This window comes from Sinocyclocheilus anshuiensis, unplaced genomic scaffold (genome assembly GCF_001515605.1).
Source record: "Sinocyclocheilus anshuiensis isolate Anshui unplaced genomic scaffold, SAMN03320099.WGS_v1.1 scaffold144, whole genome shotgun sequence".
In the NCBI taxonomy this organism is placed as follows: domain Eukaryota; kingdom Metazoa; phylum Chordata; class Actinopteri; order Cypriniformes; family Cyprinidae; genus Sinocyclocheilus; species Sinocyclocheilus anshuiensis.
This window is the reverse complement of record NW_015555720.1, coordinates 1,066,985-1,079,429: the sequence shown is the minus strand read 5'-3', so window position 1 is coordinate 1,079,429 and position 12,445 is coordinate 1,066,985. Positions and strand designations below refer to the sequence as shown.

Here is a 12,445-nt window from a genome sequence, read left to right as displayed (position 1 = left end):
ATCTAATGTCGTTGTTGAGCGCTCCAAATGCAAACTTTAAATGCAACAATCAGGCAGCAATTGACAGCACTCTGATCCAGTGGCATACAGGCATGGTCAGATTGACAGTACTCTAGCCCAATAATGGGGGATCCAGTGGGGGCGGCAGTCATATTTCAGGGTGACCGTGCCACTCTTTATCACAACCCTGCTAAAAAGCCAGTACGTGAGCTCATTGGCGCCCCTTCAGCTGGTGGCGCCCTAGGCGACCGCCTAGCTCGCCTATGCCTAGAAACGGCCCTGCTGATTGGATTCGTCTGAAAGAAGAAAGTCATATACACCTAGGATGCTTTGAGGGTGAATAAAACATGGGCTAATTTTCATTTTTGGGTGAACTAACCCTTTAAAGTGGGTTGTATTTCAAAAAAAGACTTTAGGGTTTGGCAAACACAGGTGATGTGGTGGTGCAGTTGGCTACATTAAATTGTAAAAAAAAATTTAACATATTTACAGTTATTCACAATGATATATCTGTATACTTTGCATGCATAATATTTAGCTATGTAGTTGAGACTAGCTTCTTGCAAGCTGCCCATAGATGATTTTAATATACATATTCAAATATGTACAGGACAAATGCATAGAGTTTATGCAATAAAGCATTTTTGTAATATTTGTGGCATCTTTTCTGTTTCCTGACAAAATAGGCCTACCTCAAGACTATCACACTGCCCATTACTGATTAATATAGTTTTTGCTGCTCTTGTTTATCATTCTATAAAAACTGTTCTCTGTTGTGGGTGCGTGAACTGAATAGACAGACTTGAAGCAACTGTATGTAGTTTGTGTATATTTTTGCGACTTTGTAGCCCCCTACAGTTAAGTGAGTGGGATTCACTGTCGTAATTACAGCGGATCTCTGTACACGTGCATTTGTTGCTGTGCCGTAAAGCAATCCGCCCTCTTCGCGGATTTCGTACTTGCTCATTATTACTCCCAGAACAGACGTTCGGAGGGAAATGTGGGAAAGAAACAGAAAATGTTTGACTTAGAAGTCAGTGTACCATCAGAATGATTTTTAAACTGATATTTTAAGGTAAAAAAAATACAATTGCTTTAGTATTTTCACAGTATCTCACAAGCAAAATTGACACTGTTCCACTGTCACAAGGATGCAGGTAAGTTAATTCTGAGTATTTTAGACACTATCATTGCCAGTTACTTTACAGTTGTCTATTCTGTAGTTCCAAATAGTTCCAAACAAGACTACAGCAGAATCAACCCCTATCAACACAGAGCAGCGGAGTTTCGGTCCTAAATGAGTAATAATTTGAAAGGGTGAGGGAATAATTCAGTGACTCATTTTTAAAAAATTTGACACATTTAAAAAACTGTTTGTCATGCAATTCTAAGTTTATAGTTTTTCAGAGAAAAATGGGATTGTTAGAAATAACTCGCTATTGCATAAAAATGTTAGAATTGTTAGATAAAAACTATCATTGCCAGTTACTTTACAGTTGTCTATTCTGTAGTTCCAAATAGTTCCAAACAAGACTACAGCAGAATCAACCCCTATCAACACAGAGCAGCGGAGTTTCGGTCCTAAATGAGTAATAATTTGAAAGGGTGAGGGAATAATTCAGTGACTCATTTTTAAAAAATTTGACACATTTAAAAAACTGTTTGTCATGCAATTCTAAGTTTATAGTTTTTCAGAGAAAAATGGGATTGTTAGAAATAACTCGCTATTGCATAAAAATGTTAGAATTGTTAGATAAAAATGACCTCAATTACTTTTTTTTTTTTTTGCCAGAAAACAGTCAAAATTGCAAGATGTAAACTCAGAATGTGGAGAAATAAAGACAGAATTGTGCGATGTAGACTCAAAATTGTGAGTCAGAATTCTGTTTATATCTGGCAATTTTGACTTTTTTCTTAAATTGTGAGACAAAGTAATAAATACCTCATAATTTCCCATGCCAGAAAATAGCTTTCATAGGAATAACTGGATTTGCGCAAGTAAATATAAACAAGTACAACAGTAAGTGTGACACTGTAACGGACGAGCGTCACAGACAGGGATCATGACAGACACATTGCTTGGTATCCACGTAATCGGGAGTTTTGCACGAGGGCAAAAAGTCCCCCTAGCAGATTTAGTTTTTTGTTGGTCACGCCAATTGTGGCGTTGACCAACAGAAATCTGCTTGGTTTGAAAGTGACTCCATGCTACAAAGGACCTTTTTTTGCCTGTGCCTGTGAAATTTTGCCAATGTGACTGCCTTAATACAAAGTCCCAGTGCAGTTAGACTGTACCACCACTTTTGGAACTGAGATGCAGAGCACAAAGACAAATGGTAGCTAAGTAATGGGTTTTAGTCAAAATATGAAGCCATACAACACTTACTCACAGTCACACATCAGCCATGCCTCTAAGCTCTGAGGGTGAATCACTAAGTTAATGAGCCAGTAATGAATCATGATGATCAATATCAACGGTGATGAACTATGGGGGCGTATCATCTATTTAAATTATTTACTCTTGTACTATGAACTACAAAGTCATTATGTGTATTCGAGAGCTATGAACCGCTACAATTACTCACTGCTTCACAGCTTACCATAAAATGAAACAAGCCTCCTATAAAATGTGAAAGCCTCTGCAACAAAGAAAATCCATAAGCCGATAGGCCTATACAGCAGAGCTGCCGATACAGCTGCCAGAGTTGTTTAATATGGAAAGATGAAAAAGAATATTTGCCCTAATTCGAGTTGTAAATGCATAATAAACAGCGGTTGAATATTTAACAGCCCTCAAACATGTGGCGCGGCTCACATGACTGGGAGTTGTCAGTCACACAGAGCCTGAAGCATCACAGCAGGAGAGGTTTGGCTCAGTGGTAGGAGGCGCTCAGAGGGTCGATTAGTATGCACAGTTGATGTCCTTTTAAGTTAGAACAGCCTTACCATTGCTGAAGGAAGGATTGTTGTGTGAGAAAGCTCAGCTGGTGCTTTTTGACACATCAGATCAGCCTCTTGGTAGCCCATCATCCTCCTGTCACAGGAACATTGAAGTGTTTGCCACTAATCTTCAAATGACAACCTAACAATTTTTGTAGAGTGTTACATGCTTTGATCTTTAGATACGCTGCTTTGTTGTTGCCAACAGTTCCTCAGGTAAAGTAACAAGTGAGGTACTTATATAGGGCGTTTAAATTCTTTTTTAGATTTAGGACACCGAGCACTGCAACGCAGCAGTTCACCATTTTATTCAAATCAGTCCTAGTCAAAATGGAAGACGGTATGGGTGCAACAACATCTGAGGAAACTGTAGTTACATGTACAGTTTATAACTCGTGTAACATGTCCTTATGTAACTCGGTCGACAATCCCCGACGATCATTTTTCCTATATTCCTATTGCCTACATACTGGCCTTGTTGCTTTAGTGTGGTTAAAAGTAACAGTATGACTATTACAGGATCCATTCAACAGCAGATAGAGCTCAGTTACCATAGTTACTGTTAAACTGCACACATATCATAATGTCATTCTCATGAGGGGCTACTGTAGAAAATAAATATGCAATAAATAACATATTTCCAGAGCAGACAGCTTATTTAAACAGAAGACACACTGGGATCCATAGCCGCTGATGGTGAAAACCTAACACAAGAGAATGTAAGAAGAAATACAGATAGCACAACTCAAAATTACTACAAATTAAGTCTAAATAAAGCTGTTATGAACATATGAACACGTTTTCCCGGATGTGAAGTAAATCTGCATGTGTATAATTTAGGAATAGACTTAAAGGATGTTCACTTCCAGGATTTTTCTCCATATAGTGGACTTCGATGGTGGCCAATGGGTTGAAGGTCCAAATTGCAGTCTGAATGCAGCTTCATAGGGTTCTACACGATCCCAGAGAGGAATAAGTGTCTTATCTAGCCAAACGATCGGTTATTTTCTAAAAAAAATATATATACAAATTCTCATCTTGCACTAGCTCTGCGATGTGCATGTGTGACTTCACGCATTGCGTAATCATGTTGGAAAGGTCATGCGCGGTTAGTACTTCATCTGTGTACTTCGGTTCAAAAAGGTAGGGTAGGGTGAAAAACTCCATCTCATTTTCTCCTCCAAATCGTCCGACATTGCTGTTTTACCTTTTTTTTTTTTTGTAAAGGGAGTTTGACTTTCTTTGCACATTCGCTGTGTAAACACAGGGGTTGCGTTCCGGTCCATTTTTTATGCCCTTCACTCGCAAACTTCCCTCCGTCTCGTTTACTCGGATGTGCGTCATTGATTACATTGCATGAGTGACCACTACTGGCGGAACCCTTGGAATGGGCTGAATTGGAACGTCTTAAGCTTGATCACTTAGAATCCGCTATGGAGTTGGTTTATTGTTTATATTTTTCCCCTTACAATTTTGTTTGGTGCAGCATTCTATATGTATATAGGTGTGCTTGGACTGTTATAAATGTAAAAAAAAACAATCATTTATATTATTTATTTATATTATAGTGTTGTTTAGGGTGGGGATAAATTAAACGCGATCTGCGATGACGTCATATCGTGTTGCATTGTGGTCTATGGAGCGGCCTGAAGTGTGCATATGAAGCAGACTCACTCCCTCGGTCAAGATCGAGGGGTTGAGAGTCTGTCCATATAAACTACCCTCGTCTACTTCACGAAGTGGAACACACTTACATCATGCGTGCGTAATTACGTAATGCGTGAGGTAGAGCTAGTACAAGACAAGTATTTGTGGTGGACCTTCAACCCATTGGCCACTACTGGAGTCCACTATATGGAGAAAGATCTTTTCCTCAAAAACCTTAATTTTTTCAGAAAGACATGAACATCTTGGATCATACGGGGGTGAGTAAATTATCAGGAATTTTTTATTCTGGAAGTGAACTAATCCTTTAAATTATGCATACAGTGATGTACAGAGTATTTGCAGTTGATCATCTACAACATTTAATTGTCATTTTGGTTTCTGCACTCAAGACTTGGTTGCTCTCATAGTTGAAACTATGGTTGAAAATACTGCACACCTAAGTAACTTCAACATAGTTTATGTGCTTCAAAATCTTTCATTGCAGCAAGGTTAATGGAGGAACCATTGATGTTCTTTACAGTTCTTGCAGGTACTTATGAAATCCAATGTTCCTCAGAGAACAGTAATTTTTGAAAGGATGTCTAGAGGTTTTCCAGAAGGTGGAAATCTGAGGAACCTACTGTATGCAGTGTCTTCAAGTGTCTTATTCTTTGTAATGTGGAATGTAGTAAGACCAAAAACCCAAAACACGCAAACATGATCAGCACCCCATGAGTTCCACAAAACTGGATCCATTTTCTAAAGTTCCATGAAGGCTGTGGAGATTCCCGACTTTCTAAGGTCGCTGACTCACTGCCCTCAGTCCTGTTTCATCAAATTCTTGATGTTCCACTTCTGGCCAGTGCAGGAACGCAGGATCAGAGCGTAGCCGAAGTAGATATTAGCCGGCACTACCTCAAGACAGCGTCCTGTAGCTCGGTTGATGATTGCTTCATTCTTCAGGGAACAAAAATAAAAAGAATCCTTTTAGTGATCAAAGGCAAAAGGACCATTTTTACAAAGTGCTCTATATAAAACATGACCCATTCACCTGTGCAAAGTGCCAAGTTTTCTGGCGTACGCTAGAGACTTTCTCACAATTCAGGAGCTGTGGGTAGCTGCTGATTTTATCGTCCACCACACACCGCGTATCTTCACCAGTGCTTCCCAGAGGACCCAGGAAAAGATAACCCTCCTTCGTGTAGCGACCCAGCTACAAAATAGACCACAGAGGGGATAATATGAATTTATTTCATTCAGTGATTTGGTAACTGGGTCACTGAGTCATTCGGGGGCATTTTGGCACCCTATGCTGATGATGTTTGCCAGATAGTTTTTGGCAGTTCCATAATGACTATTAATTTATTATAATTATTAGCTAGGTCAAGCTCCAATGCAGATATGCAAACTTGTCAAGACTAGATCTAGAAGTTACAGTCTCCAGATTGACTTTATAACTAGAAAATAGAATTTCTTTCTTGTTTCGCGCCATCTTTTCATTTCGTTGCTTAGTTGCCAGATGAACAGAATGCGGAGAAATATGTCATGAAGAGACTCCCTCTAGACGTAACCTATTTCCTGCGTGCAGAGTGAGTAGAGGTTTAGTGGAAGTTAGGTCTGTGGAGATGTATAGGCTGTGAGGAGTGCCGCTCTACCTGAGGGCCCCAGCCATGGCAGGGGTGCAGAGTTGCTGTGTGGTTTTCCTTTATGCCCTGGTCCACACACAGATGGGTCACATTGGTATTGCGTATCTAGAACACATTAAAAAGATGTAAGCAGCTGATAGTTTGGCCTGCTTTTTGTTGATTAAAACGTTATTCTCTTACTATGAAATCTGTTTTGATAAAACTAAGACATAATTAACGATGCAGTGCCTTCTTAAAGTGATGGTTCACACAAAAGTGAAAATTCTGTCACCATTTACTCACCCTCATCACATCGCTTTTTTTGTATATTACGAATATTTCTGGCTCCTTGACAGAAAACTAGTGCTGTTAAACTCCAAAAATGACAGAAAGGCATCATAAAAGTTTCACAAAAGTGGTTCATATGACTTCTAAAGCCATACGCTAGCGTTGTGTGAAGAGCCAGTTGAAATTTAAGTTTTGGCTTCATTGACTCTAAACACCATTTTGGTGTCACAGTGGTAACTAATATGAAATCATTGCATGACTTGTCAATATTTTTGAATAAACGTGTACAAAACTTGAATGCTGCAGTAAGATGATTGGTAAGATTTTAGCCAAATCATGGTTTTAAACTTGGTAGACTCCTCACACTACTATATCATTGGTTTCAGAAGACTTTGAATATAGTCAAACTGACCACTTGCGTGACACTTTTATGGTTATTTTTGTCATTTGTGGGGGCTTAACAGCCCTAGTCCCTATTCACTTTCATTGTATGGAAAAGTGCGCTGAGGACCTTCTTCAAAATGTGTTTTTTTTTTGTTTCATAGTAGAAAGTCAGACAGGTTTGGAAGGACATGAGGGTGAATAAATAATTTTGGGTGTGTTATTCAGAGACCCAGTGTTAAGGTGCAGTCACATTAGAAAAAATTTGTAGGCAAAAAAGGTCCATTATCTTGTCAGTTTGTAGTGATGTATAAAGCACAGCGCACACAGGAGTCACTTTCAAACCAAGCAGCTTTCTGTTGGTCAACACTGCAAATCCATATTGAACCCATTGTGAACTCTGTGTAGGGAAATCTTTCGTCCATGAAAATTTGCCAAACGATAATAAATGTGACCGCAACTTTATTCATTTAATGTACTCACCTCTCCATAAAAGAGAGTGTTGTTGTATATCCTCATCTCTGGATAGATATTGTCGAGGTACCACTCAAAGTTTTTGCACTGGAGTCTTTTCCTGAACGCTAGTCTCTGGGATATGTCTCCATAGTCAATGCCATGGTTCTGTATGGACAAAGAGAGTGAAGTATTATACTATTTATTATTATAATACTGCAAATATGTCAAGTGCTTACCTTCATTGGGAGGTTCCATGCCAAATAGACATTTGATTTGTATTGGTCCATCCAGACTTCTGCCACCCTAAGTGCATTGCGCCTAGTGTGAAAGGCGATGTTACTGTGGTAGGGCTTTTTTGTTCTTGCAATATGGGCCACTCTGGAACAAGGCAGAACTTCCATGCTTCCCCCACACAGCCAAACCTGGGATTTAAAAATACACATACACCTATCAAACTTCAGTTCTGGCATAATTTTAGAAGAAAAAAACTAAAATTCTTTTCAAATGAAGGCTCTGTGCACTGAGCGTAGGGAGGCTAAGTTATGAATGCTCTACTTTAGCGGATGGATGTGGGTGGCATACTAACCCTGATTCCCAGCTCTATATTTTCGCCTCCATACACGTCCATCCCTGCGTCCAGTAGGCCCAACTCCCCAAAGTATTCCCGGTTTACCACAAAAGAGCAGCCTATCATTGCAGGCGTCCTAAAAATACAGATTTTACACTTATTTTCAATGCTGTTTCTTCTCTAATATACTGAATAATCAACGAAGAAATAATGAATGTCAATATTGAAAAAATAAGTATAAATAATTGAAAATAATGTAATATATTGAGAATAGTGGCAGTGTAAAATGTATCTTTTAACTACTAAAATATATTTTATTTTATAAGCACTGTTTACACTATATTAAGACCACTTTGCATTAAGCTACTTTCATACTTTTTTCATAACCATGGGTGCTGAACGGCAGTGCCAAAGGAACACAGTGTGAACCAATGCTGTGCTAGAATATCATGGCCAGTTGTTTAGCAACAGAAAACCAATCACAAACCAAACAAGCCAACATCATTAAATATTAATGTACTTTGTACAGTCACATAAACTTTCAATGCACTCTGTTTAGTTTCAGCCTTTGAGTGAAACACGTAAAAATACTCCTGTGTATTTTCCTTCTATACCTTTTTGTATGTTTCAGAGGATTTAAAACAACCAGAGAAGATATATAAAGTGACATTTCCACAGCTGGACAAGCAAGTCCTGCTATAAAGAGGTTGCGCCCTCTTTGTGTTCTGTACTTGTCCAATCATTTCTTATATATTTCTTATAATCATTTCTTTATAATCTATTTTAACGATGTCCTTACTACCTTTCTGGGCCTTGAACGCGTCAGTTGCGTTGCTGTCTATGCAGGGTCAGAAAGCTCTCGGATTTCATCAAAAATATCTTAATTTGTGTTCCGAAGATGAACGAATGTCTTTCAGGTTTGGAACGACATGAGGGTTAGTAATTCATGAAAATTTTCATTTTGGGTGAACAATCCCAAAAGTAAATGAAAAATATGAAACCCGGGACTGTGTTCAGAATGGATGAAAGTCCAGTAGGATCCTACCTGATAGGTGCAGAAGTGTCTCCTTCATCCCACCACTGTTTCGGTGGGCTGATATACATACACCAGAGCTCCCAGTTATAACCATGGCCTGAGTTCTCATAGCGTTCCAGCTCAAACGTCTCGTCTTTAATGTTATCTATGGAGGGCAGTATGATCCTCTTGTGGTTCTCTTTGATTCTAGACAGAACTGGTTCAGCCCTGACAAGGGGATGTAGAGGTTAGATCATTATAAGCAAAGCTGTATTGCACAGTGCTAATAACACTTCTTCAACTCTGCTGTGGAGCTAAATCTAATCCTGGCTTGCGAATGTGTTGGCTGGTTTCTCACCTCACATCAGCCAATTAGATGGACCTACAGAGGAAACATGAACTGAAACTCTGTTTACACATGGTATTCATATCTGTTTGGTTTGCTCATGAAAACACAACACTAAATACATCTGTGAACAGGGCCCACTATGAAAGGGTTGATTTCGTAGTGCAGACGTTCATGTGGACAAATGCATTCGAAGACTCGCCTTGGGCTTCTTTTGAGAAAGCACTCCAAAAAAATGTATTCCACATTCGCTATGCTGTGCCAAAACACATTGATTACAATTGCGTTACCATTTGTACCCTTTCCATTCTCTTGGTTTCCCACTCCCTCGTAAGCAGCGTAATGGCTCCATTTAATTCAATTGTATTTGTGTATCGCATTTGGCGCATCCATGAAAAGGATGTAGAGCAGAGGTGCCCAATCCTGTTCCTGGAGATCTACCATCCTGCAAAGTTCAGCTCCAACCCTGATCAAACACAGCACAACTGAACCAGCTAATTAAGATCTTCAGGAGCACTTGATAAATACAGGCAGGTGTGTTGGAGCAGTTAAGCAGATCTCCAGGAACAGGATTGAACACCCCTGATGTAGTCTTCAAGTAGTCACAGAAGACACATTTAAAGCACATGTTAAGACCAGGGCTGTGTCTAAAATCGCCCCCATACCCTTAAATAGGCACTATTTGAGGGGACAGCCATTTGTAGTGGTGTCCAAAACCATAGTGGATGTTATCAATTTCACACATTCAATCCCATGATGCACCGCAATAACGAATGTACAACCAATGTACACTCAACAGCTAGAGAATACCCATAATGCAATGTTAGGGTTGTACCGAATTAATTCCCGCGTCTCGCCAGAAGATGGCGCCTGCAGCTGAATCATCCATTCATCCATTTTCCAAACTGCTTGTCCAATGTGGGTTATACATGCTAGTTTCCATGAAAGAGTTCAAGATAAATATTTTCATTACTACTGGAGCTGACAGTTTGCTTAGTTTCAAATGTTTACTAAGCAGCAAGCAAACTATGCAAAAGTGGCAGCCCTTCCAGTGCACATAGCGCACGAATTTGCTCATTTGTTTTCATTTACTCCTTCAACTGGACTATATTAGAGGACTAATGTAGGGAATAGTGAATGAGGGGGCAATTACAAACAGCACAGGTGTAAACAGTAATGCACCTTGGCTAACCACTTGTGACCAGATCACTGAAAATGTATCTTAATATACCAGGTGTCAACAGGGCCAAAACCGCATGTGACAGCATTCCTTGCAATACTAGTCTTAGGTGTTCTCAAACCTCTTTTAGAGGGGTTTGAATCACTTTCAGATGGTCACCAGTTTTGCCAGGCTGGAAATTCAGCTAAACCATCCTGGTAGGATGTGACCAGCTAAAACCAGTTTAATCCAATTGAGACCAGTAAACCATATTAGGCTGGTTAGGTTTTTTAAGTTGTATACTTTTCCAATATGTAAAAAAAAAAGTTTAGATTTCACATTTACAAAGATGAAAATCATGGAGATCTGTGGCAGGTCACGGGAATAAAAAGCCTTTTTGCATCTATAAAAACACATACATGGATACAGAGGATCTTGTTGTCTTTGAAACAAACCACCTCTTTGAACCTTTGGTACACAAGGCTGTGAAACCTTTCACTTCCTAACAAAAGAAAAGCCACTTTTGGCTTTGCTTATCTGCACATTTTCACTGTAACAATTACAGAGCCTAGTGGGTCTCAAAAATGAAGCTTCTTTATAAAACCTCACTTAACTGAACTTAGAAACAGTAAATGTCACTTTCCTGTGATTCTGAGTCACTTTTTAATCTTGGTAAAAGGAAAATCTCTTAAGCAAATGGTTCTAGACATTCTAGCTAAACTATTGCAGTTGGTTTTTGTGATTAAATGACAAATATGACAAAGTATACAAAACTATGCCATAACTTTGCTAAGTCAGTTAACTCATTCCATATTACAACAAGAGCAAAAACTGTAGGTTTTTGTATAGATATTTTTCAGGGTAAAAATAAAAAAAAACAGTGACACTCACTTGCTGGGTCGATAATCTGGAATAGATCTATCCAGAGAGATTTTGTCACTCAGAAATGCATTGTAGCCATATTTCTCCCTCAGGTATTTGGCCTCCTTTTCTTCCTCTGGCATAAGTGTTGCTGGTAGACCTCCTCTACCTCGGCCTCCAAAACCTTCAATGAGTCCAAGAGACTTGGACAAACCTATTCAACACAAATGACTCATGGCTTTCTTGTTCTGTTAAAAGGGCATTTTTGTGAATAATGCAGTTTTTTATGATAATGAAGAAGTTACCATTCAGTTGTCTGTACACCACATCTTCCAGTGATCCCAGTCTCTTTAAGAGCACATCATGAGTGATGCTGGTCTCCTGAGCAGATCCATTCAGATGCGTCTGTCCTCTCACATCAGCAGCCACCGCCTGTTGACCAACAGCTTTGGTTGTGCGTAAATTGCACTTGCCCCAAAAAGTGATGAAGCCGGCCATCGTAAACACATTCAGCACCATTAAGATTTTCCATCTTCTCATCACAAAGGCCATGAAAGATTTTGGTGTTCGGAATCCAGCGAATCGCATCTTAAAAACATAAAGCAAATGTAATGTGTGATGTGCACTGAACTGATGGAACCCATAAACTGTCTATTTTATTGAGATACACAGTAATAAAGACAGTAAGTCAGCAAGGGAGGGGACTAGGAAGAGAACATGACCTGGGCTGGACTTAAACCCAAGTCTTCCATGAGGTATGACAGCTTTATATGTCAAAACACTCACACTGCCAACATCTAGATACCATTTTATTACCAGTTTATTAGGTAAACTTTAACAAAAATGCTTTCGAAGATGTTAAAAGATGTATAAATGTATAAATGAAACGCAAAATAACATCATTTGCTATTATCCTGACAGGGTATATTATTATTTTCATTACATTCCCTATAATACTTGATTCTGATTGGTCAATCGCACCATTCAGCGACGAAATAAATATAAATTAACGCTGTAAAACAGACCACAAAATATCATATCATATATATTTTTTCATTAACTGTTCCCTCCTGGTGGAATGCCCTGCCCAAATCAATCCGAGCAGCTGAGTCCTTAACCATCTTCAAGAAACGACTAAAAACATTTGATGTTTATCTGC

The 12,445-nt window shown here is 39.1% G+C and overlaps 1 protein-coding gene across 1 annotated transcript in view; it reads right to left on the bottom strand.

Annotated features, from left to right (window-relative positions):
* Window positions 1-4,865: 4,865 nt before the first annotated feature.
* The window catches only part of LOC107672372 (putative polypeptide N-acetylgalactosaminyltransferase-like protein 3), a 9,072-nt gene continuing 1,492 nt past the window's right edge, over window positions 4,866-12,445 (bottom strand). The window contains exons 2-12 of the mRNA XM_016465531.1: window positions 11,592-11,874; window positions 11,317-11,500; window positions 10,771-10,828; window positions 10,606-10,658; window positions 8,951-9,148; window positions 7,924-8,041; window positions 7,574-7,759; window positions 7,365-7,502; window positions 6,243-6,338; window positions 5,639-5,800; window positions 4,866-5,544 (exon numbers count right to left, since the gene is read on the bottom strand). Of these exons, the coding sequence (XP_016321017.1) occupies window positions 5,407-5,544; window positions 5,639-5,800; window positions 6,243-6,338; window positions 7,365-7,502; window positions 7,574-7,759; window positions 7,924-8,041; window positions 8,951-9,148; window positions 10,606-10,658; window positions 10,771-10,828; window positions 11,317-11,500; window positions 11,592-11,874 (1,614 nt within the window). The 3' untranslated portion in view covers window positions 4,866-5,406. The remainder of the gene's footprint in view (window positions 5,545-5,638; window positions 5,801-6,242; window positions 6,339-7,364; window positions 7,503-7,573; window positions 7,760-7,923; window positions 8,042-8,950; window positions 9,149-10,605; window positions 10,659-10,770; window positions 10,829-11,316; window positions 11,501-11,591; window positions 11,875-12,445) is intronic.